At 38.7% G+C, this 27,514-nt stretch overlaps 1 protein-coding gene across 2 annotated transcripts in view; it reads right to left on the bottom strand.

Moving 5' to 3' along the window:
• ELAVL2 (ELAV like RNA binding protein 2) overlaps positions 1–20,424 on the bottom strand; it is a 72,775-nt gene extending 52,351 nt beyond the window's left edge. For both annotated transcript variants that reach the window (XM_045518765.2, XM_045518766.2), the window contains exons 1-2: positions 20,353–20,424; positions 17,318–17,561 (exon numbers count right to left, since the gene is read on the bottom strand). In XM_045518765.2, the coding sequence (XP_045374721.1) occupies positions 17,318–17,561; positions 20,353–20,424 (316 nt within the window). The remainder of the gene's footprint in view (positions 1–17,317; positions 17,562–20,352) is intronic.
• Positions 20,425–27,514: the final 7,090 nt, after the last annotated feature.

Raw genomic sequence — 27,514 nt, 5'->3', positions numbered from 1 at the left:
GTTCTAAGGAAATTCATATCAAGTGACCAAGAGCCAAGGGAGATTTTTACAATCTCCACAGGAATTTTATTTTCTGAATGCAGAACCAACAGCCTAATTAAGGTGTTATTTGAAGATTTTCTGTATCATTTCCTAAAACCTGGTGATATGCTGGCCAGGCCATCCTTCTCCCCACCCCCATGCTGTGTTTTTACTTAAAGTTACTTGAACAGATATCCCATTCTAAACCTTACATAAACCTAAAGCTTACATAAATATCTTAACAGGTTGCAAGGTAAGAACATAAAATTGACTGCATGTTGTTTCAAACAATTACAGTTATGATTCTGCAGCAACGATTAGTTAGAAATAAAAAAATATTGTAAAGATACACCTAGAATTTAAATCTTTTCAAAGAGAACTGAAGACTGACCAAAAAACATATATTGATGCTGACGATGTATCTTTGACTCCATGGGACACTGAAATTTAATGCCTGTAAGCACACCTATGTCCCCACATGGGTAGACACCAAAGGCTTTTAATTAAATGACGACTAAGTAAGCAGAGGGAATAAATAAATGAAGCTCATTCACAAGCAAGCTAGTTTTTCTCCAAGGTATATGCCTCTCATTAGCTGCTATAAGCAGAAACCACCAAACATTACTGACCTCTGAAGATTACAAGCTAGAGATGAAACAGCCAGAAAGACCTGCTGAGTGATCAGAGATGGCCCAAACTAATGGTCATCTCAGTCATTCTTCAGGTTGTTCTTGGTCACACTCAAGGAGGAGAACAGTGACCATGAAACATAATGAAATGGAGAAGAAGTCACAAGATGCTACTTGGGTGGGAATATCAGTATCTTCATCACACGTACAATTTTTGCATAATTCTATCAGGACCTGGGTTTCCCCCAACAATCACAATATGAATCAAGTATGAGTCAACTATCTGGAATACAGAAGCAAGTGACTTAATAAAATACACAATGTACACACCTCTCAAAACACAAACGTCTTTACCAACAGCTTTTGTCTTTCTCAGAGCTAAAAGTCCCAAGTTAAATTAGCAATCCATTTGGGCAGTTCATCCATTATAGTTATGACAAATGCAACAGGTTTAAAGGAAGGAAAACTGTGACCTTACAGACACTGGGGAAGTGGTCAGGATGCCAACCCTGGAGGGCTACAGGCAACGCAGAGTACTCTACAAAAGGGGGTAACTGTTTTGTTAGATGTGAAAGATAGTCCTTAAAGAAACAACAACCCTCAGACTTCATCAGCAGAGGTAAAAGCTGTTCCAAACAAACCAAAAAGATAAAAAAAATCACAACACTGTCCCTGTTCAGCAGCAGTATATCTGAGTATTTGATGACTCTAGGTTGCAGCTTAACTTCTTCCACACCACAGATGGTTTAGAAACTCTAGCTGAACACACATGGTACATTCAAGGATTAAGAGTTCAGGTTAGAATGAGAGAGGTGTGAAAAGTATACAACTGGAAATGTCTTATGACCTGAACCAGAAAAGGGCTCAGTCTCCATTTTGATTCAAGTAACTTCCCAGTGGAAAACTTTCTGGTATGAACAAGATGTTGGCAACTCCAGCAATGACTTCCAAAAGTTTTCTAGAAGGTCATGCCTGGAACCTGCACCTTCTTTGAAAGCCCTGTGTGGAAAGATGGCAAGTTCATAACAGGGATTTCCAGCCATTACAGAAGTTAGTTTATTGTGGGTTAAAGTGGTATCAACCAAAAGAAAAAAAAATCAATAAGCTTACTTTTGGGTATGTTGAAAAGTAAACTCTGACATAAAGAGACAGAAAAACGAATTACACAAAAATGCTTCACTGGAGTTCTAATTTATAAATAATATAAACTGACTATAGCTAACTAGCACACAGGAATTTACTGCAAGGGGCACAGAAGTGTTCAGAATCAAGAAGGGCTGGGAACCAGACTCCGATGAGCAAAGCAGGGGAAAGAACAACCATCATCTCAGAGCTAGAAGAGGCGGGTCTGATGAGGTCAGTCAGTATCACCATCTCCTTCCATCACTTCCCTGCGAGTCCAGGTTCTGGGAGAAAATGCCTAGTTGATTTTACTTAGGTCCCGTACTGGCCTCTCGTCTATATTAAGGCAGGGACAGAGAGAACCTGCCTCTTTGGCTTCTGTCATTTCCTCCCACCAGGTACACGCTAGGAAAAAGAAACCCCCAATATTGAATGGTCCTAATGAAATGAAAGATTGAGACAATTTTCTCTTGGATCCATGAAGGACCTTATGAATTTCTCCAAGCTCAAAAGAAACAGCTCTCATTTCTGTTCAAATTAAAGACTGCATCAAAAAATAACCAGCAAATTCCAGTGGACCAGACCGTCCCCTGCACGCAAGAAGCACTGCTTCTAAATTTTAGCTTAGAAACAAAACAAAGTTGCCAGTTTAGAACATTCTGCATACCTCTCTCCAAACTACACCAGTTTCCTCCACCCCCACTTCACCTTAGTAAGGTGCCACTGTAAGAAGTTACATTATCAGAGTAAGCTGGGACCCGGGATTCTTTAACAACTAGTCACCACCTTCAAATCACGTACCCAACACTGGCTGACGTTCTCCAGCATGCCAAGGTGCTTAGACAAAGGCCGCTGAACAACTGGCCAACCCCAGTCACCGTCACCACTATTACTGGACAAGACCTTACAAGATCCAGAAGTAGATCTTCCTTATCCCGGTAAGAGGGCTTCGGAAGCTCCCCACAAAGACAGATGCACAGCAGGCAGCAGGAGAAGTCGGTATGAAGCTTGAACTACGACTTTAAACCACAGGTCGTTTTATCTTTTTTATTATTTTATTAAAGTCTCGACCACCTAGGAGAGGCTTTCTGCTAAGTGTCCACTCATGGAACTGCCCTTCAGTCGTCAACAGCCAGAGTTTGAGAACAAATACAGTCACCAAGGGTAGAATGATGTTCCTGCAGCCAGCAGGCATTTGGCTGATGCTGACAGAGAAGGCAGGAGGCCAAGATGAGACCTAAAATCTTAAAGCGAGACTGCTCTGCTCAGTAACACAGACTGAAAAAAATGGAAAGGCAGAAATAGGCCACAAACCACCTGCTTCTAAACTCAGCCTGCATCAGCATCTGTCTCCTAGAGTTGCTGCAGGAAGATGCTTAAGTCTTCCTTTACTAGGATAGTTATTCCTGTGGTCTTTTTTTTTAAAAAAAAAAAAAAAAAAAAGGTTCTGCCCTGTGGGGGTTTTTTGTTTGGTTGGTTAAACGATTTTTTGGTGTTTTCTGGGCAGAGGGAGGTGGGATGGGATGGAGTGGGTGGAAGAAGTATTGAGGAAGGAGGAAAACAATGAAAGGAAAAGCTAGAACTACAGGGCAGAATTTCTACTTCTCTCTCTTTGGCTCCTTCTATTGACAAACAGCTTTCTGCCAAGATTTCCATCAGGTTCTCAGCAGCAGAGAGGATGAAGCGAGGTGCAGAAGTCTGGGGCTATTGCCCTGTGTCCCAGGACCCCACACAGATGGTCTTCTCTGGTTGCCGTGACTCCCTGGGAGAAGAGGAGGCAGAGAAGACCGCTGGGAGCTAAACTGCTTTGGTTCCTTCTGAACCTACTGTGCGTGCAAGACTGCAGGCAACTTCCCAAAGAAGAAAACAAGGCAGAAGCAGGCTGACCTACTGCAAAGGGGTGAGATGGAGCCCTGCAAGCAGTCAGCAATCTTGTGAAATACTGCACAAATTCACTACTTTACTTGGATATTCCTTTTATGGGGAAAGTATTCTTGCTAAGTTTAAAGGCAAGCAAATTATTTCAGTTGGAGGGGTGGAGGTATGGTTCCTAAAGTCAGTTTGAAATAAAAAGAAGTAAAATACACAGAAAAGCCCACAGCGCAAGAAAGAAACCCACCATCTCTGGAAACAACTGCCAATAATTCACTTCTAAAATACGTTGGTGTAATGAATATTACCTGATTTTACTTTTTATTTACACGGAAGTACCCAGGATAGGCACTGAGAGATAGAATGTAGATGGTGGCTATTAGGGTGGGGAGTTACTGTTTACTGGGTACAGAGTTTCTGTTTGGAAATGATGAAATGATTCTAGGCATGGACAGTGGTGACAGCTGCATGGCATTGTGAATATACTTAATGCCATGGAGATACACACTTAAAATGGTTAAAACGGTAAACTTTGTTATGTATATTTTACCACGATTTAAAAAATTCTAATTGCTATGAATCCGTGTGATGCCAGTTGTTTAAGCTTTTTTTTTCTCCCCTGCAGCAAACAGTAGAAGCTTGGATAAGCTTTAATTCTAGGAGTGGTCACCTAAGGACACTATCATGAATGTACACAAAGTCCAGGAGTAAAAAACTAGCATCATACAAGGGCCAACCTCCAAAAGTCACTAGTTATAAGATTCTCTACTATCCACATCTATATAAACAACCAATTCTCCGCTAATTAGTATAATCAATGTCAAAACTGGTTTTTGCTCCTTAAGCTAGTTATTTGTTAGCGTAATGAGCGCTAGTAAGATTCCACATTCTGCTTTTAAACAGCTCATTAGGCCTGTTTTTAATGTCCCTGAATATGGAATTGGGCTATATAATACACTGAACATTATCATGCTATTTTGCAAAAGCTTCTGATATCCAGAGCTTACAAAAAGAAAAACATTACTTAAAAAACACAGTATCAAATCAGTATTGCCAGTTCTGTATTTTAATATGATTGTAACATGAATGAAGCAACTTACCCCTGAAATAAAGCCCCAGAAATACTAAGAATATAAGGATCTAAAAACAAGCCAGGTTTAGTACCTTGAGATTAAATGTTAGAACCCAAATCATTTTGCTTGAGAAGCTAATATGCTGTCTGCACCACACAGATTAGAATCCCTTGGCACCATGCTTAAGGAAGAGCTTGTTCACAAAAGAGAAAAGTCGTAGAATTCTAGAGCTAGGTAAGACTTCAGATCATTTAAGAAAGCTCCTTTATTTTAGAGGAGGAAAGATGTCAATTGATTTGACACACCACAACCAGGCTATTCAGACACATTTTAAAATGGACTAAAAGCAAACTGCAATTCATTTCAGTGGTATGAAAAGCTCTCAGGGACTAGCACCAGGCTTAGGAAGAAGGATTCTGAATACAGTATTTTGGAGGCCACTTTGTTAATGACCCAGTGACTCCTTAAGACTGAATTTAAAGCATCAAAATGTGAGGAAAGAAGTTGTTCCCTCAGGCTCCAGTGACCTTCAGTACAATGAAATGATTCTGGTTTACCTGTGTTCATGCAGCTATGCCTTCTTTAAACCTTACTTTAAAACGAGAATCTGACTTCCTCAGGATTAAAGCCTGAAGCTCCAACAGGTGGTAAAGAGTCAAGGGCATCACCACATCTACATCCCAAGGTAACAGATAACCAGATCTATTATGGTTATGCAAAGTTTAGTTGAGCTGGAGGGGGACTAGGGGTAGACACAGGACTTGTGAGCCATTTTCAATCCCCCTTCAAAATCCAAGCATATGCAGGAAACAGAGTTCCAACAAAAAGTACAATGATGAGAAAAGAACTCATTAAGAGCTAAAAATAAACTCTAATTCACAATATGCATAAGGATTTAACAAAAAAAGGAAAACAAGATGTAAAATTGCATCTGCTAAGTTAACCATGCCCTCATGGAAATCGCCACCCCCCCGTTTACACAAACTGGAATCTGTGAAGCCTGTGATGACTGAATAAAGCAACGCTTTAAATGTTTTCAATGAATATTTCAACAGAAAGAAAACAAAGGGACAGCAATTGCTTTCCTAAGTCCTCTGATCTGCTAACACTACAGGAACACTGTGCTTCTTAACAACCCAACACACAGATCTCTGTATTTCTCTACTTGAAAACCTTACTTTATGAAATAATATTTAGTAACGGCATTTACAATTTATATTAAAGGGGTATTAATCTTAAGGAAGAAGTTGTCAGTAACAGTGAAAACAAGACTCAGTTTTTATCTAACTGATACCTAACTAACGGCTCAATTGAACAACTTGCTAACCTTCCAGGCCAGTAACAGTCCTTCAGGGAAGCCGGGCTGAGAGTACCTTCATATTTTAAGTCCAGCTAATTCATTCTGAGTAACATTCACACAATACCACACAGAGCAGCAAGCCCAGACTCCAGGGCTCTAGATTACAGAGGCTGGCGTAATACCATCAATCAGCTTTCTCGGCTCCCAAGTCCTGCCTTGTAGCTCCTATTCCCACTTTGTGCCACCCCTAGAAAATCCATTTTGTGGCTCAAATCACTGAGAAAGCAAACAGGAAATGAGCTTTGCATACTTCCCGTATATGAGAAACCTTAAGAATTCTAAGACAATGTATTTATTTGGAAACGTTTTTCAAAAATCAGTTTACTCAAGGGGAAAAAAATGTCTGCAACCATCTTCTAACTGAATGAATATTAACTGCTAAGAAGGGGCCAGGGGAGACTTCCCTGTGTGCCAGGCACTTCATGGAAGAAGCTCAAGTTCAGAGTCAAACAGTTCATACAAGGCCACATTACAAGTAAGTGGCTAGGATGGGGTTTGAACTTAAGTGTAACATGTTCTTTCTGGGCTAAAACCTTCAAATATAGGGCTCATTAGGCCACCCCCCTAGCAGGGGAATAGAAGATAGCAGGCATTTCGTTTCAATGTTAATCCCAAGAACCTTATTCCAAGCTAAGCTAATAACAACCCTAGTGTACACAGGGGTTTGGTAAATCCTATTAGTGCTGCATTCAAAGTCCATTTCACATGGAAAGATGGGACGGAACCCTCATCAACTACACTGAGTACTGCTTTTGTTGTTGTTGTTGTTTCCTTCTTCTTCTTTTTAAATGGCCAGGAGTCTCCCAGGCTCTGGAAGAGGTGGAGATGGTGTCTCCCTTCCTGCCATTCAGCCTACCTCAAGGCGCTAGGCTTTAGGGACCCTCTGCAACTTTTGCTGTTTGGATTCCAAAGATCTGCACAACACAGGCACTGCAGGTTAGAAGTGGATCACAGGCCTGATGTGAAGACAGGAAAGTCCTCCTGGTTCTTCTGGTTGATCAGACTCGCCCTGTGCTGCAGCGCAGGGCTGGTTTAGGCCGAGCCATCTGGCAGGGCTGGGACAGGGGGCTGTGTCTAAGAGCCGCTGGGAAGAGCGGGGATCCTTCAGCAGGGAAGACAGCAGGTCCTGGACTGTGGCCTCTGCCATCACCTCTGAATAAGCTACAGTCATGTATGACACCAGAGATTACTGAGTAGTGAGATCACAAAAAAGATAGTTTTAACTGAGGCTCCATTTCTTCACAATTCTTAAAGAGCCATCAATGCTGCTTTACAGCTTAAAGGCCCTTAAAAAAAATGACAGATACCATCACCAAAAATAGGGATATCCAGTGGTGTGAAAATATTGACATTCTGAAACTTTAAGAAACAAAAGCAAATACATTAAGTAAAACATGTTAAATAAGCCACTGCCACAGGCCTGAAAGATCAAAAGACACAAGTAAAATGACAGAAACTGTTTTTTAAAGTTGGCCTTTTTGGCTGGAAAGGCACACTGAGGGTTTCTCTAGCTCTCAAAATTCAGTAGCACCAGTGGACTCCAGTGCAAGTCAAATAACTTAAAACAAGCTCAAAAGAGGGTGCCCAATTCTCAAGCACAGCTTTTGTTTCAATGATCAACTATTCCGCTGAAGAAACATTCGAAAGGAAATACTCTTGTAAGTACAAAATGAAATGCTTTTGCTCTCTTCACAGTTCAGAAAGTTAAAAAAAAAAAAAAAAAAAAAAAAAAAAAAGCTGGTGCTAAAGTAGTGTTATAAGATATGGTAGTAAAATAGAATAAAAACCATCAAAAGAAAAGCAGGTTGGTAAGTTAATCGAATTCCCGAGGAGAAATCAGATTTTAACATTCTATGGATTACAAGAGGAGGAAGGTTTCCTGGAACAGAATTTAATTGTTCTTTATGCTCTTCCATTTAATTGACCATCTTCTTCTTCATCTATGTTTTCCCACCATTAGGATGAGAGCCACTAAGTAATAAATTAAAAATGGTTCAATTTTATACCATCAATCTGATGCAAAAATAAATCAACACTAGAAGAAATGTAAGCAGCTCTTTGCAGGAAACCACCCTCAGCAGGAAACCCCTTTGGCCTTGTCACTTTAGCAAAGCTAGTGTAACTAACTTTAAAAAATTTTTTTTCTTTACTGAAGTACATTCTATTTACAATGTTGTGTTAATTTCTTGTGCACAGCATGGTGATTCTGTTATGCATGTATATACACACACACACACACATATTCCTTTTCACTCTTTATTATTGGCTATTACAAGATGTTGAATATAGTTCCCTGTGCTATACAGCTGGACCTTGTTGTTTATCCATGTAATATATGGTTGGTAGTTGTTTACCTATTTTATATATGGTAGTTAGCATCTGAAAGTCCCAAACTCCCAATTTATCTCTCCACCCTCCCGTTTACCCCATGGTAGCCATAAGTTTGTTTTCTATGTCTATCTGTTTCCATTTTGTAAGTTCATTTGTGTCCTTTTTCTAGATTCCACATGTAAGTGATATTATATGGTATTTTTCCTTCTTTTTCTGGCTTACTTCACTCAGTATGACAATCTCCAGGTCCATCCATGTTGCTGCAAAAGGCATTAATTATTTCCTATGGCTGAGTTGTATTCTATTGTGTATATATACATCACAACTTCTTTATCCAATCAGCTGTTGATGGACATTTAGGTTGCTTCCATGTCTTGACTATTATAAATAGTGCTGCGACGAACATTGGGGTGAACTGCTTATACAACTCAGTAACATGAAAACAAATAACTCAATCAAAAAAATTGACAGAAGACCTAAAACAAACATTCTCCCAACGAAGACATACAAATGGCCAATAGGCACATGACAAAATCCTCAATATCGCTAATTATCAGAGAAATGCAAATCTAAACTACAATGAGGTATCACCTCACACCAGTCAGAATGGCCATCATTCAAAAGTTCACAAACGATAAATGCTGGAGAGGGTGTGGAGAAAAGGGAACCCTCCTACACTGCTGGTGTGAGTGCATTTTGGTGCAGCTGTTACGGAAAACAGTACAGAGATTCCTCAAAAGACTAAAAATAGACTTACCATATGATCCAGCAATCCCACTCTTGGGTATATATCCGGAGGGAAGTCTAACTCAAATAGATGTAACTAACTTTTAAATCAGGCGCTCCCATGCTCCACTCATCTCTGGTCCTACCACACCTTTCAAAATGTCTAATCACACAATACCTTGCCTAACCTGTTGGTTCTCTCCATAAATCAAACAAGGAGAAAAGAAGGGTAACTAATTATGAACGACAAGGTCTTACTGTATAGCACGGGGAACTATATTCAATATGTTGTAATAACCTATTAAGAAAGATTATGAAAAATATATTAATGTATAACAATTACTATGCTGTACACTAGAAACTAACACAATACTGTAATTCAACTATACTTCAATTAAAAAAAAAAAAAACAGTAAGTAATTAGCAGATGACCAGATCTCTTCCCTAGTTTCCTCATCAGTAATCTCACAAACAGACTGTGTGAACCAGACAGAATCTAAAGAAAGACCACAAGGAGACAACAAGCCTGCACGTGGTGGGAGAAGGCTATTCATCTGATTCCCTATCTCAATTACTAACTGAGATTCCTTCCTTCCCTTTTTCCTTTAAAACTTTCATGGCTAGGCAGAATCTTTGGAGTTGGTTTTGGGGGGACACGAGTCCATCTTCTCCCCCAGACAGCAGGCATTCTGATTGAAAGCAACTTTCCTTTCTACCAACAACTACTTCTCGGTACTGAGTTCTGAGTGGCAAACAGCCAGACCCGAGTTCGGTCAGAAACACTGAAAAGGTCTGGAAAAGGAGAAGGGACACAAGCACTCCTACCTTGCTAAATTTTAAGGGGGGATATCCTTACAGAAGTTGTTCAACCGTATTTTATTTCCTATGAATTTGAATATATTAATTAAGTTTGTGTTTTGTATCAAACTAATAGAGAAATAAAATCAAGGGCACTGAAAACACTATGCTCCTCATCTACCGGCATGACACACACGGTCATTCTAGAGGTCCCAGTGTCAAGGGCCAAGAAAGCACAGAATCAAAACTGCTAAACCTCATTTAAACCAACAGATTCAACCTCATCTTCACAGTCAATATTCTTCAAAAGTTCTCGGAAAACTGTGTAACCAGATCTTGGGAGTTGCAATACTCCTCTTCATTTCCTTCTAATCAAGTAAAACGTAAAGTAATACAAAGATCAACATCAAGAAATCAGAGAAACAAAATTCCAGGTGATTTACAGATTTATTAGGAATGGTTCTGCCTCAGACTTTTCCATATCCTCACAATAGATGTTTTTCTTCCCCAAAACTAGCCATTCAAGTTTTCTTTGCCACAGGCCATCAGAAGGAGGAATTTTTCTGTCTAAAGTCTGCTAACTGAAAGTTAACTTACTTCATGGTGAAAAGGTCAGAATACGTCCTCCTTCCAAGTATGTCACTTACAGGCATAACGATTATCTTGAGTTAAAGGCAATTTGGAATCAACAGATGAAGAGTTCTCTGCCCTACCCACTTCTGCTTAGAAGCAGGTTATAAATTTCCCTTGCAAAGCTGTGCCCCTCTTGTGTACCAGGGAGAGGAGAGTAACTCTTACCACTGGAGGTGGAGTGTCAGCACCAAGATGAATCTGCATAAACACACCTTGCTAAAATAGCTCTCATCTTCCATTAGTTTCCTCCATACATTTATTTTTCTTTAAGAATTTTTTTATTGAGCTATAGTCATTTTACAGTGTTGTGTCAAATTCCAGTGTAGAGTACAATTTTTCAGTTATACATGAACATACAAATATTCATTGCCACATTTTTTTTTTCTCGCTGTGAGCCTCCATACATTTTCTTGGTCACTTTCCTACAATTTATCTACTCTCAGAACCCAAACTCCCTTTGCTTCATTAAAATGGTACATAAGCCCCAGCATCTACCCACTTCTTTTCTGAGAACTCCAGTGCATGTGAAATATTAATTAAAAACTGTGGGCCTTTTCTCCTATTAAATCCTACCCCATCCCGGTTTTACTGAGATATAATGGCCATATAATGTATAATCTGTCCTGTTAAGTTCAGTAAAACTGTGTAATTATAAAATTAATTCATATAATTCTAAAACTAACACATATAATTTTAACTCCAAAACTCTATTTGGCTTTTTCAATCATAAATTTCTAATTTCATCAGCCCAAAATCCTTCATCTAAACTAATCAACACCGACACTTTGAAAATTGTTCTATGAAACACTCAAGTTAGAGTATTATAAAGAGAAAAAAAACCCAAAAGGATAAATTTTAAAGTTTTCTCTTGAACTTTATAAAAAGCTTCTAAAGTGGTAACATCAAATTTTTGAAATGACTGGTTAGCCATGACCTTTGGAAAAAACAAAGGTTCGTGGAAAAATAACTAGGTTTAAAGATATACTGATAAATATGCAAATAGTGTTCTTCAATACCACCAAAAGTTTCATCTCATTTCATAAAAATTTAGAAACTAAAATCTAAAGATAGCTATATTCAAATGTATTATATTCCAGTTAATACACGAGGTATCAATGCATTTACCCTATGCTACCAAGTTATCTTGTTCTATCAAGACCTGGGCATACACACCCAACTTTCCTGCCAAATTGTAATTAATCAGCACTGAGTCAGCAAAATGAGGCATTTATTAAAGTAAGCTACCTTCACTCATCCACCCAACCATCCTGTTCTTTCCAACTACTTGTCTGCAAGAATCACAATTCCTAATCTCTTGATGTCGTGTTTAGGTACATCTAACGGCTAACCTTACTGATGCACACTATCACATTTTCAAATTAATGTTCATCAAAACAGCCTTGTGCTCACTGTGGCTGACTGACTTCATCACAGTAAATAAATGCTATTAAATTTGAATGTATGCATTAAACTAATAAAATACTACTTAACTGCTTCACTCCTAAAGAGCTAAGACTGCACCTGCTTTTAAAAAGAGGGGGGAATACCATACCATTAAAATAGTTTTAAAATCGTATTATTCTGATAAAATAAACCAGCATCAAAACTAACTTAGCAGTTCTCAGGAAGCAACATAGACATAAATTAAATCTAGTCAAGAACCCTCATATTTCATGAGATTTAACCACACAGACCCTTAAAAAGGGGGCGGGGGAGGTCTGTGTTACCATCCAAGTCACTGCTTGCTTGGACATCATCTAAAACTGCAAAGCCCCTCCTCTGGGCCCCTGTAGTTTGTATTTTTTAACGTTCTTTTTGATCTTTGTTTTTCCCTCTTGCCTGAAAGCTTCGCAGCCGATAGGGTCAGCACAGGACCTGTCTCAAATAAGTCTTAAAGTAAGACTGAAGCTATCACATCAAGATAAAAAAGAGCAACACTCATTATCTGAGGTCTCCAACTCACTGTAATTCTCTTATCTCCTCTTTTAGAAGGAAAAGTAACAGCTACAGCACAAGCTCTCCTGTAATTCAAAAAGCTAATTGCACATTTACAGATACACATGCACACACACATATACACACTCTTTCACAGACAGGTCAGGCATTCAGTAAAGACACTGCCCAGTGACTCTTAAATTCAACATTTCTAGTCCGTAACTCCAGGAAATCAAAAGCTGGGAGGGAACAGCACTTGAAACTTAGTTTGCCATAGAATTAGGGACTGCAGTTATATTCACCTCTCCACCCACTTCCGGCCAGAATGCAGATCAACCTGGAAATCTCTGGTTCTAACCCTCTGCAACATGTTCCGGAAAAGAAGTGGGAACTCCCAGGCAATTGGTACATTGTGGACCCTACCTACAGAAGCTCTGATTCAGGTCTGGGCAGGGCCCAGGAACCAGCACTTCCGGCAGTCATCCCAAGTGATTCCAATGCAGGACTCCACTGACCACACTTGAAAGATTGTGATTCCCAAAACTGCTTGCCTGCCCATCAAATCACATGAGGAGTTTTCTTGACAACAGATTCCCAAGGCCTCTGAAATTTATCTATTTTTAAAACTCCCTCAGGTGAGGATGTGTAGCCAGATTTGGGAACCACTGGGCCAGACTACCTGAATTGACAGCCGTAGATTATAAACTTTCCAGAGAAGCACAGATGCTCTCGGGTGTCTCATGTATCCCTCAGTCTCTGACCCTCAGAAATCTTCCCCTCTCCTCCTGTAGAAAACACATTCACCAGAAGATGCCTCTTAGTGACCCTGTACAAATTGTATGTCTCACTAGAAATTCATCAACTCATCCTGGGCCTAGGTTTTTTTGTTTGGTCTTTGTGGGTTTTTTTTGGGGGGGGGGTAATTAGGTTTATTTATTTTTAGAGGAGGTAATGGGGATTGAACCCAGGACCTCATGCATGCTAAGCATGTGCTCTACCACTGAGCTACACCCTCCTCGCCTGCGCCTAGTTTTTAAAGAGTGAGTTCTGGCCTTCCAATGAAAGGCGAGGAGGAAAAACGCTAGGAAAGAATCAGAAAACCAGAAATTAGGGTCCATGCTCTACCATTTTATAGACGCGTGGTCTTGGACTAGTCATTTCAACAAATCCAGGCCTCTCATCACCTGTAAGCAAGAGAGCTGGCTAAGGTCACCTCAAGAGTTTTTCTGACTCTAACACTCTATTGCTCATTCCTTGTATCATGAAATCCATTTCACTCCTCCAGAATGCAGCATCAGCAGGTGTCAAGGACTCTGAAGTGCATCTGAGCACTCAAAGGGATGGACCAACGTCAGCTAAGCAGTACAAGCAGCAGTAGCTTCTCCTGATGAATGTGATGAATGCCTATGGACAGGAACAGGGTGAAGCATAAAGCTGGCACGAGCCCAAAGCGAGGGTCCGACAAACAACATAATAAATTTAATTTTGACTAGAGAGAAGATTTGAAACTAAAGATGTTTCCTACTGTATTTCCCCAATCCTCCTTCTATCAAAATAGTAACATTAATTTGCTAACACTGACAGGATCTAAAGATTATATACTCTCTTTTAGGACTGTTGTTTTCCTTTTTTTTTTTTTTTCTTTAAGAGGCACACACTTTCCTCAGTAGATTATCTTGCACCTGAGATTTAGTTTCCTAACTTTAGCGCTATTTAAGAAAGATAAAGATTAAAGAAAAATGAAAATGAGAGGTTTAAATTTTCTTACAACCCACTCAATTAATGCTCACACTCTTACAAAATCAGAACACAAAGAGCTGGTCCAATAACTCCCCAGGAGGTAGAGTAAGTTGGGTAATTAGAGAGGGTCTGAGCAACTCCGACCCAACCCTAAAAATCTATACTGGGAAACTGCTCAAGATGACTAATGCTGAACACCACAGGACAGCGTCCGAATCCCCAAAATTCTTCCAAAACCTTTTCAGCAGTAGCTTCTTCAGAAGATATGCCTACATTGCAAAGTGCAACCAATCAAAACCCAATTTTAGGAATCTACTATTTATTGAACCACTTGGTTCAATATAATTTATTTACTAAGAAACTCAGAATTTAAAAAAAAAAAAACTCAACTTTATGCTTGAAGCTAAAGGAGTCAGACACTACAGAACACCTTATTAACCCAAATACTAAGAATAAAATGTTAGTAGGCCAAATCAAAACTAGAAGAGGTCTTTAGCATTCAGATGTGGCTATTCAACTTTTTAATTTATAGTTAACATGGACGTTCATTTTATGAAACATGCTCATATTTTACTGATGTGAACAGGTTCTACACAAGAACTTCAGACCATCTGATAACCAGTTAACAAATGACTACAAGAGCTTTTATACCAACACGTTTACTGGAAATCTGGCATCAGGGAGATATCCCCTCACAGTGAGTTATGTGATCAAATAAGACTGAGGAACTGTAAGTCAAACTGGTTTCTTTACTGCAGGATTTTAATAGTTTTTAATGTGTTAATGGTCTGCAATATGATTCTTAAGTATGAAACTATGGAGTGCAACAATTCTTAAACTTGTCCATCAGTGAAACACTTATTTCGAGGAATACTCATGACTGTATCTCATGGAACAGAGCTTTTTAGAAAACATCTTTCAACCCTTGTGCCCACTATGCATTTTCTTGGGTACTCTGCTTACTTACAAGAGGTTTTAGCAGAAATTTTACTGTGGTGGAAACCTCCATTATCCCCCTCTCACTGCAAAGGTGGCAGTGGGAGAGTCAAGAAATACACAACAAATAATAATGCAGTTTGCCAGTATCTAAGTACCCAGCCATGTACTCATTTAGATTACCTATGCACTACGGTTCTGCTACCACCATCTACCACATAAAGCCAGAGAGGCAAAGGATATAAAAATAAAGAAGTCAAATTTATTCAGTTTTGCCACATAATAGGTCCAGTTAAAAAAATAAAAAAGGTTTACAGAACAGTAAGATAATAAACTGACCAGCGATGAGAGATCAAAATCTATGAGATGTTTCCTCAGGAAAATGCCTAACACAAAGGATATATAATTTGTTTGATATTTTCATCTACTCCCAGTATCCCAACAAAAAAAATGGGACTTTTATGCCTTGTTCAAGAACCTTTCTTTTTTTAATGTGGTAGAGATAACTACTAAGCAATCAAACCTGAAATCACATCATTTATGTCAAACCCTTCATTCCATTTATCACATTTATGTCAAAGAAACTGTAAAATTCACATATAAAAGGATACTGTTTAGCTAAAAAAGTAAAATAAAATTATCAGTATCAGGACAGACATGTAATAAAAGCCTTTTGTTCTCTCCCTTTTCCCAATTTTCAAAAACTGTTTCTTTAATAAATGTCATGTATAAATTTCACGTATACGGCTCACACTGATTTTGGAAAAAGAAATGGGAAAACCTCACCCATCTGATTATCAGTATTCAAAAACAAAAGACAAAAACACTCCTGATGATATCATGTTGAACATCTAAGTAACATAATTAGCTGAAGTATAATTATGTATGGATTGATGACAGCCAGGTTTTACTTGGTGTTTTTACTTGATTTATTTGATTTTAATGAATAGTCTCTCTCTATGAACCTCAATCTGTACCTCAAGGAAATATGACTGTAAGACCACCAAGCCCAGGTGACAGCTCGAAGTCCCCTTGGAGACAAGCCCTGCTGCTGTCTTGATAAAAGAATAGCTAAAGGTACTATCTCAGAAAAAGTAAAAATTGGCCTCAGAAATGAGCTAGGGACAGCCCCCCGCCCCCACCTCCGTCTTCTACCTCATTTTACACCAAGGGAAACCTGAAGCTGAAGCCAAGGGCTGACTGGTCCAAAGTCAGATGATCCAAGTTCAGACTCCTGGTCTGACTCCTCAAACTGCCTTAAGGTATCCTCCACTCATTTCAAATACTTAGTTTTATATTCTTGGTTCTAGGCCTTTTGATTCACACCATCACTCAAATTTAGCCATCACATGAAAAAGCTACAGAGTCTGTCTATAATTCATACATTTTCAGTGTTCGAAAACAACTTCTTCAGGAAACACTAACCCTTCTATGCCAAGAACATGCCCCTTTTATTAGGTTTTGCCTTATTCTAAAAATTTAGTCAAATCTTACAAAATATCAACAAAGTATCCCACTACTTAATACTCAAAATGTACCATCATTAAAGGCCAAATTACTCATCCTTTCATATAATAAGAGGAATACTCACACATCACATTTTTCTTTCCTTGTTAAGAATCAGAACCTAAGATCTTGCATTGCTACACTCAAATTATATCAGTGCAAATATTTACACATTGACAATGTGAACAGTACCGTTAACTTGGTCATATATAAGCAGATATTGAGACTTAAGGAAAAAGACATTTTAAGGCTTTTTCCTTTCCTAAAGAAATATTCTCCTTGTATCTCACGGTAGAAATGCTAAATCATGTGAGCTTAGAGAAATGAAAACTACAGGTTAATATGACACATGCTACTTCAGGCACACGCACACTTTTAGAACATTTTTTTAATGTTATCATATAGTTCAGAATACATAGAAGTGTAGCTGTAATATATACCACCCATAAAAAAATTTCATACTTTAAAAGGAAAACTTAAAACTCTCTAAGTTTTATATTGCTGATATAGCCAGAAATAGAAAATCTACATGTGTAAAATTTCAGCACTGAATGATTTACAAGCAGTAAATTTATCTTCTCACACCTTGAAACACAATCCTTTACATCTGAGAAACTTTATATAAAATTGCATACCTGTTATTTTGTCTCGTACAAGCTTACAGGACTCTATCTCACCAATGCTCCCAAAAAGACTCTTTAGTTCCTCCTGTGTCATGTTCTGAGGAAGGTAGTTGACTATTAAGTTGGTCTTGCTGTCCTCTGTGTTCCCAGAGTCAACTGGTGATGAGCAGTTGTTGTTTATGGTGGTTGGACCGTTGGCTGTGTTATTGCAAGTTGGCCCATTAGACAGTTGTGTTTCCATGGCAGCAATTACCTGCTAAAAAAAGAGAAAATAAGAAATGTCAGAATTCATATTTCACAAAGTATTAGAGATTCCATCCAAGAATTTCAACACTTGTCCCTAAACACAAGGCGTTCTGCTGAAATAACAACAAAGCTTCAAAAAGTACAACACCTATGCTAATTTTTATTCATATTAAGCTATTCAATTTAAGATTACAATTATACTTTCACATACATATTCCATACATGCACATAAGCACAATTTAAATCTTTAACATTCTCTAGAACCGCATTTGGGATCTACTCACATACCCTTACTCACCTGCCATGTCCACAGATATGAGGAAATTTAGTACCAAAAAGGGTACAGAATCGAACCCTGACTAAAAATCATACTAGAAAATAAAAATGCTTAACATGCTACCAAAAACAAACCAAAAAAAAATGGTCTACCCAACTTTGCAAAGATATTCAGTTAGCCTAGGAGTTTCAGTATTCTGAAACTGACATCCATCCATTAACTTAAAATCAAGGAGCAAGAGTACTTTAAAAAATGTAAATTTGTCAACATGTACTGTTTTGGTTACATATTGAAAATGTTTTTAATTGACAATATCTTATACCTCTACCATTGGTAAGAAATAAGAAAACAGCAGATGTTTTGTTAGGGCATGAAAAGCATTTCTAAGATAACTTGGGAAATAAGCTGAGTAAGTACTTAGTGTACCGTGTAGCATCTAACAAGCCATTCTTGTCAACCTTGGCAGCTAAAGATCACCAACAAGGTAGCTGATCCACAGCATCAAAATAAAATCCTCAAACTCAATATGGTACTTTTGCCTTGACTCTGACTCTGAAGAAAAAAACAACACAAAACAAAACCCTATCCAGTCCACCAAAACAACAATGTAAATATATAAACTTCTGCAAACAGACCAGCCCAAGAAATCTGCATCTGAGCACATAAGCCTGTTGAAAATGCAAGTAATAAGGTATCTGTCAAGTCCAGTCACTGACTTGGGGGAAATCGCCTCAACCTGTTCAGGCTACTCTAAAAATCACTTATTCCACAAATTTGGACCTAGTTTCCTAAAAATCAATCCTATACTCTTTGAGCAAAAGAATTACAAAACCACAGCCCCAAATTTTCTAAAACCATCTTCCAATAGTTATCTACTTTGGACAGCCAAGACCGTGGGGGAATCCAAAAATCAAAGCAACACTGAGAGGATTATCCTTCATATTTCATCCATCGCTCAGCTCCACAAAGAACTACATCTCAAAATTGACAATTCTGAATTGACAGGATGCTAGTTTTAGGCAGGTTTTAACATATAAAAGTCAAAGACTCTGAGGTAAAATTTAAAACAAAAAAGCAAAGTAGAGGCAAAGAATGTTACAAGAAAAGAGAAAAAAAAGTCTTTTAAAAAGCACATTGCCTAAGAAAAATAAAAGGGCACAATAGTGAATAAGCAAACAGGAAGAAATCTCTACTGCCAAGAAATGTTTATAAAAGAAGGCAGCATATGATAGACTGAGACTGGTCAGGTTGGACGAGAATCAGTGCTATCAGGATCAACAATAGGAGACAAAAAATCCAGGCTACCTATGACATATCAAATCACCTAAAACCCTTCCATAACTTCATTTCCGTTTCAAAGAAATGGGTTATTTACTCTAAGCTGCAAGCTACCTCTCTTGGGTGTTTTCAGAGAATACTTTAAGAGGTAAAGGGAAATAAGGAAACCTTTGGAAATCTTTATAAAAAAAAAGCCTGAAACAATTCAAGCTATGCATTTTATTATAATTAACCAATTTATCTTAAATGGAGAAAGGAGGTTTCAGATTTCCTAATAAAGCATAACTGTTCCAGTTTGCAGAGTATTAGCTGTGGGTCACTCTTTCCACAGCAAAATTCTTGTAGGATTAACCTTTTGCCCAGCAGTTATGACAACAATGAGCTACAAGATGAGAGTGGCCAAGGCCAATTAAAACAAATCGCTATTCAAAAAGTTAGGGCGTATACATAGAGACTATGAGGCCCAAGGAGATTTGGACTAAAGCTCATTGGGATGGTATTTGAAATATAAAGTGTTCACTGACTGAAATTAGCAGGATTTAGCAAGGACAACAAACACTCCTCACTTAATTGCACATTTATTTCCATGTTCAGGTGGCAAGAATGAGCTCCTAAGCCAACATTCAAGTGAACAGCTGCAGTAGGCTGTGTGCGCTGAAAATTACAGCATCTCTCAGCTATAGGACCATCTGCTCAGAATAAAATGATACTAATGTGCTATATTTTACAAATAATGCATATTCCATTGATAGGCTCAACACAACTGTTCACAGAATGCAAACTCTTTCAACAGTTACTGGGCAAATAATTTTCAGCCAGATTTACAATTTCAACATTTTTTCTTGAGCATCAGGAATTATAAATAACTTCAAAATTTAGTAACCAAAAAAATACATAGTAAACAGAAATGTAAAGGATTATGGTAACTTAGTATTCAGACCATACCAAAACTTTTGTTTTTGTTTTTGTTTTTGTTTTTTTAAAAAAAGCTTGTCACTCTTTTGAGTCTGCACTAAATCCTAATTTAGATAATAAAAAGTTACATCCAAAAGCATGGTTCTGGTGCTACATATACCACTATAATTGCCATGTGCTTTACGTCCTAATGATGGCCATACCACAGTAGGTTAAATGTAAGAATAATCAGTATGCCAAATGAAAAGTTCAAGTGTTTGGTATGGCCTCAGCACTCCTGCAACATGCTAAAAAAAAGTAGCCTACAGAATTTAAGAAAAATCCCACAGACCCCGGTCCAAGGCTCTGCTGCCCACGAACCACTTCTAAGCAGAGAAGCCACATCACACAGTCTGACTGCCATGTTAGTTTGGAGTTGCCGTCTGCAATATGGACACAAAAAGTACCGTATGTTAGATGAGCAAGATAATGCAACAAATCAGTTTGTACAAAATTTACAGTGATTGTATTGATATTCCCAGCACGTCCATGCAGTGTGGCTTAATTGAATTTGAGGCAATTCCAATCTAATCTTTCCAAATTCATTTTAACATGTAGTTTTCTTGCACAAATTAAGCATTTTTAATTAAGAGCCTGATTTTAAGACAGTATTAACTAGTTACCTTGGCATCTATCCTAAAGGACTACCTTAACCACATCTCAGAATTTTTTAAAAAAACAATAAAGTGAAACAAAACACTGCATGCTGTCCTGTCTCTTGAGGTGGGAGAAGGGAGGAAATGTGAATGAAATTATATTTACAGTGAAAAAAGGCAGTCATGTAATTCATAAGTGAATGCTTTACATAAAAGCACTCTTTCCCTAAAATATCAGAAGGGCATTAAGAGATGCTGTATTTGCCCACAGTTACATTATACTATAAATGATCCTTAATCCTGGGGCTTAAAATTAAAAGTGAATCAAAACCCTGTGAGGTTATTCTGCCACTATAGTCAAACTGATCTCTAACAGTTACACTGAGAATTGTTCGCATATACTAAGAGGCAGTAAACCAGCATCTTTCAATTGAAATAATTGGACCAATAAATAGGATTGTTTGGAATAATGCTTATACAGGATGTCAGCTTTGTCCCTGAACGAAATCAAGTGAACATTTTTTAATATGTAAATTGTAAACCCAGCACGATTCGAAATTAGTGCTGCTATGAGGCCTCCAATATAGTTAATGGGCCATTTACCACTTATTACAACTTGCCCGAATACGAAACAGAACCACAATACTGGCACAAAAGCCAAAGTTTACATTTTAGCCATATATGCAGATGCTTTAAATGGTCAATATAATATTCAGGAAAAACTTGAGTCTATGAAAATAAATGAGTAGCAAAGGAGGGCTAAAAATGTCTTTTACTTGCATATTTATGATTATAAAAATTTCATGCTTAGAGTTAAACCTGGCTGTACATGATTTACTCTTGATGCAAGTGTGATGACATTTATAACATGTGACAATGGATTCCATTTTCTGGCATCTACCAGAAGGGTTTAACATACTCTTTATGGGATGCCATGAAAATGTTCTACTCTTCTTCCCTTCTCCCACTGTTACCAGAGAATTCAGTCTGATTCTATGTTCCTTATTTTAAAAAGCAAGAAACAAAAACAAAAACAAAAACCCCGACTTATAGTTGAACTGAACCTGTGAAGAAATGAAGTCCTTTTATAGCCATGAAGTATCTTGACAAGAAACTAATTGCAGTTAGACTACGGTTAGGAGGACCACACCCAACAGGTTAAACCAAGGATAAACTTATGTCCTCAACACCCTCAGGAGTTCATATCTAAACATTCTTCGCGACCTAAAACCACAGATTCAAATGTAATGGCCTCATCCCTCCTATTCCATAGGAGGCGGACACTAATGAGCTAATCTATTGACACCCCTCCTTCTGAAAGCCCCAGGGAGGCGAACAGTCACTGTATGGCACCAACTAGCTAGGAAGGCTGTGTATGGAAAATGATTCTCCTGCACTTTTACATTTCAAGCACCCCAGACAGTTTCTCTGCTTGAGGCAGACACATACCTTTATGGGAAGTTATAAATAAGTTGCTCACATGGCCCTTACCTGTATGCGGGCCAAAAATTGTTACTAAAAATGTAAAGCTACTTCCCCTTCACTTAAGGACAGGCGATTCTGCTCTACTCAATCTACCACAGACAACCAGGCTGTGCACTATTTATAGATTTGACTGGCTCTGAAACTCTTTGGAAGGGGAAAAAAAAAAAAAAAAAAAAAGGCCATCTTCCAGCAACATAGAACCATTAATTTTAAGGCTTAAAAAAAATCCTTCAATATATGTTTGCCTCTTAATTTAGACATCAATTGTGCCAACTGAGACTACTTTTTATCCTGTTGTTCTCCATGAAATAATCTGTAAAAAGACACTTTACCATAGATCAATCTAGAATATTCTAAGCTTTCCCTGGGCTCCAAAGATAATAATGAGGTGTTAGTTTGGTGGGAGCATGAACTTTGAAGGTGAGTGGGGCGTGGCCTTTATACTCTTACTTCTAAATTTCTATGAAGACTTAAATTTTCCCCCTTTTAGTTAAACAGTCCTCTATGTACTTTAATATCTTAAGTATCTTACGATAGTGGATTTTAGGAAACTAATGCTACTGCCTGACTGCTCCTTCCTGGGACTAAGGGTTTTCTGGTCACATGAAGGAAAAAGAAAAGTCCCTATTTTCCAAACTTCCTAACAAAAAAAAAAACCTGAGAACTAAAGTAATCAGCTTCTCGCCTATTTTCAAACCTCCTTCAGACAGCCACCAAACAAGACACATTGCTAACCAAAAACATACTAAATATAGTGTGAGAATTCTCATTAAGGACAGTGTCTGCAAGAGGGAAAAAACAGGTTTCCAAGACCTAGAACACACCTGATCTGGGGACCAGATTGCTGCAGTTTAAAGTCACAGCAGGACTGCCTAAAGGACCACTGTACATTCCTTGGTGAGGCCTGTCCATCTGTACCAGCCTCTCCATTGTGACAGATGCCATCCTGATTTTGGCCCTCACCTCTCGTGTGGACCACCGAATTACAGCCTCCCAAAAGGTCGCTCCTTCATCTGAATCCACGCTAACACTATGCCCAAATTGTCCTAAACTCTCAGTGGCTCTCTCCTACCTATCAAATGAACTACAAACTACTTGCATTAAGAGTATAAACATTTGAGATCCTCTACAACTACTGGTACCAGCCCACTCATTCAGCATCTAAAAATCTGAACTGCTCCTTGCCCTTCAGTCATAGTACATTCAAAGTTGTACACTGTTCTGGCTTTGCTCCTGCAGTTCCATCTGCCTGGAAAGCCCCCAGCCATACTTTACCTCACATCCATTTCAGGGGTTTGCACAGACTAATCATTCAAAAAACACAGTTAAGGGCAAGAACAGTTCCTTTAAAAACAAAAAACAAACAAAAACCAACCCCCTGGTGCATGAAAGGGCAATCACCTCTCTAAATACATGGAAACTTGGTAGCTTGTTTTCCTTTCCCACTTCAAGTTATTTCAAACCATAAATAATTATGAAAGCATATTTTCCATTTTTGGCACACTCCATCAGTTTCCATCAGCCACCCTCACCAGTGAAATCCAAATTCTTGTTAAATGGCACAAAAAAAGGAAATTATCTTTTGAATGATCAGTTGTGTACTCTTATTTCAAGCGCCCATTACAACAATTTGCCAACCATAAAAAAGCTAGAAACCAAGATAAATCCAAACACATGGTACAAATATGCTCCACGCCTCTGGCCAGCAGCGTTATGGAGATGTGGCATCTAGAATTAAGGTCCAACTCCAGGAAAATGGCAGAAGCATAGGTAAATGTGAAAAAATTAAATTTTAACTCGAAGGTGTTTACATATCATGATTAAGCTATGGATCTCAAATGGTTTTAATTTGATAGAGGTTAGAAAGTATAAGCAAACATAAAAGGTAGTATCTCTAAAAAAAAAAAAAAAAAATCACAGCTAGGGCCAAGGGCAAGCATCTCTCCCTCTCAAAAGGCCTGGCTTGGATAAAGTGACCTTGGTCTGGATACTTACGTGCAGCTCCAGGGTTCTCAATACCTAGGGTAACACAGTACCAGGGCAGAAATGGTTTGGTACAAAGCCTTTCCTTGGATGACAACAGATCTCTCTGAAGGCCAAGTCATGAGGTGAACTGAAGTAATCTGTCCTAAGTTTAAGAGCAGAACCCACTAAGACAAAGACAGCAGTCTTGGCTAAAATCTACCTTCCTTTGAGGAACTCAAGGTGAGGAGCTAAAGCTCTCAAAATAATCAGTGACGTGAGTAATGAGAGTTTACAGATGAGAGCTGGGTAAGCAGCCGATGGGGTCATCTCTCTAGCAGACACCATTCCTACAAAATGTTTTCTCTTTCCCATTCAAGTCACTAAAATGGCATTTTCAGGATACACTTCGGCTTTACTGAATGAAAGCAACAGAAGGGTCAACCAAGAACTAAAATCATGGGGCTACAGGAATGAGCCATTGGTCTGTTTTCTTTAAACCTCTTCACTTTGCTTTGTGGTTCCTCAAGTAATAAACGTTTGTGGCTTTAAACTTCAGGGATCTCCTCCTCCTGGAATTCCTGTCAACTCCCTGCACCACCCTTACACAATTTTAGCTGCCTCACTGGCTCCATGAACTCCTCAGCCATGTGAAGCTCAGATTTTTGGCCTTGGGGCTAATAAGGGTCCAAGAGCTGCCAGAGACAACGCGCCCAACAGCTGCAGAAGTCACAGGGAATGTTCTTTGGCAGTGAATGCAAACATTTCTCTGTCTCTTGGTCCTTTACAACTCCTACAAACTACAGAGTCTTCCTGACGCCAATCTTTTTGAAGTTTTGTAGTTCTAGAGCTGGCAGAAAAAAAGCTTTGAGGTTAGACAATAAAGCAAGTTGAGTCTAGGGGTCCTTTCCTTCCTCACAGGTCCATTTTAGGCATCCATGCTGGGAAACAGGAAAGTAAAGATCTAGTGAAAAAGATGTGCTTAAGTTTCACACATTGTTCATTCATCTAGTCATCCAACAGACATTTGTCTGCAACTCCCATCAACGAAGGACTGTCCTAGGTACTTGAGAGACAGCAGTGAAGAAGTATCCTGAAGTGTACATCTGCAATGGGAGGGGTGCATAGCAGACCAAGAATGAACACATACAGGAAAACACTGTATTATCTAAAAATAAGTGTGCTTGAAATAAAAGAGCATGTGGAGCAGAGTAAGGGGGTTGAGAGTGTGGACATGGAGGATGGACACTTTCCAGTGTATCAAACAGCAGGCCTTACTAAGAAGGTGGGCTCTGAGCCAAGGTCTGAAGCAGATGTGAGCCAATCCCTGCAGGAGGTAGAATAATGGCTCACCTGAGATGTCCACATCCTAATCCCTGAACTCTGTGACTATGTTATGTTACATGACAAGTGAAGTAAGATACAGATGGAATTAAGGTTGCTCATCAGATGACCTTGAGATGGGGAGAGTACCCTGGATTACCCAGGTGGGCCCAATGTAATCAGGGTAGTCCATATAAATGGAAGAGGGGGAGGCTAGAGAGTCAGCGTCCTCATGATGCAACCTGAGAAAGACCCAGAGTCACCAGCTTGGAAGATGGAAGGGAGACATCAACCATGGAATGTGAGAAGCCTCCAGGAGCTGGAGAAGGCAAGAAACAAGATTCTCACGTAGCACCTCCAGAAGGAATGCAGCCCTGCCAAAACTCTGATGGTAGCCCAAGGAGAGCCACGGCAGGGGACTCTGACCTTCAGAACTATAAGATATGAAATAAGCACCAAGTTTATGATTATTTGTTACAGATTTAAAAGTAAACAAATACGTCCCCACAGGGACATCAGGAAGAGCAGCATTCCAGGCAGAGACCAGCCGGGGTCAATCGAGGAGGAGCTAGAGGGAGATGAGTCTAAGCAGAGTAAGGCCAGACCACACAGAAACTGGGAGGTGCAGGGGAGAAAACTTTTTCTTCAGCCCTCTTGAGGGTCCTGGCTGGGTTCATAAACTGAACTGTCAAAGACAAATCAACAGGAGAAAAGTGTTCAAATTTTATTGAATTTGTACATGTACATGGGAGCCTTCGCCAGAGAACGAAGACCCAAAGAAGTGACCAGAACAGTAAGTTTTCATACCTTTTAGATAAAGAAACAATAAAATTGTGAAGAATTGACAAGACAAAGGGGTTTGGGCTGGGGGTACTAAGTGATTAAGGGATGAGGAAGTAAACTAGGAAGGTAAGGATTAAACAAGGCTTGCTTGTACAGATTTCTCGGCCCCAAATCCCTGTACTGGCCATAAGGAGGAGGCACTGTTCACAAGGGATTTTTTACTACCTGCTTCAGGGAAGAAGGGAGAGGGAGAAGGTCAGAATGACCATTCTGCTTCTGCTGTTTTCTCAAACTCCTTTGGCTTGTGACATTCAATATGCCAAGGTGCCATATTTTGGGTAGTGTGTCCTAAACCCCACCAGAGGCCACCATAAGAATAAAAGAAACCATAGAAAGGTTTTGAGGAAAACAGTACATGGCTATTGTGAAAATAAATTGGATACATTTGTGTGGGAAGACTCAGCAACTTTGGAAACCAGAGGATCAGTCACAAAACAACTGCAGCGACCAAGGTATAGGATAACAGGTGACTCCAATCACGGTGACATCAGGGAAAAAGTAGACACACCGACACACCCACGTAAACATGTTACTAATGTGCAACTTTAATTACATCAGTAAACTATTTAAATCCATTATCAAGAAACTGGTTTAGATTCTAACTGCTCACATTCAAACAAACCACTAACTCATTATTAACTTCTGGACACTAATACAAGATGATGAAGGATTAGCTTCTATAGAGAAGTTTTGTCTTATGGGGGCAGGGAAGATCTCCTTAAGAAAACCCCACATATGAAAATCTGAGTTTATAAATATTAAATGAAGAGTTATTCACTTTATGTATGGATTCTTTAGAGAATTCAGCAAGTTATTCATTTCACAGCAAATTCAAAATTTTTAAAAATCAGTAACTGGAAAGATGCAACTATTAAGAGTACAAGTACATCAGAAATTGATTTGTAACATATGAGAGCTCCCTTAAAGCTGTCAGAATTCAAAATAAAATCTCAAAAGTTCCCCCCACCTCTGCCAAAGTTGAAAAACAAAGTAGATGAAGGTAATGAGAATAAATTAATTTTGTTAAATAAAATTAAACATTAAAACCTATGTTCTTCAAAGGGGACATTTATGCACCTCCACAATAATGAAGGTTAAATCAGGGGTTAACTATCTTGGTGACAGGCTGGAATACACTACCTTCTAGTGATGAATCATTCCAACCTTAGGAATAATAACCATTATTAATTTCCAGGCCATTATTTGGCTACAGAACCTAAAGAAGGATATGAATATAATAAGAAT

The sequence above is a fragment of the Camelus bactrianus genome, chromosome 4, assembly GCF_048773025.1.
Source record: "Camelus bactrianus isolate YW-2024 breed Bactrian camel chromosome 4, ASM4877302v1, whole genome shotgun sequence".
NCBI classification, from domain to species: Eukaryota; Metazoa; Chordata; class Mammalia; order Artiodactyla; family Camelidae; genus Camelus; species Camelus bactrianus.
This window is presented reverse-complemented; position numbering and strand designations above follow the sequence as displayed.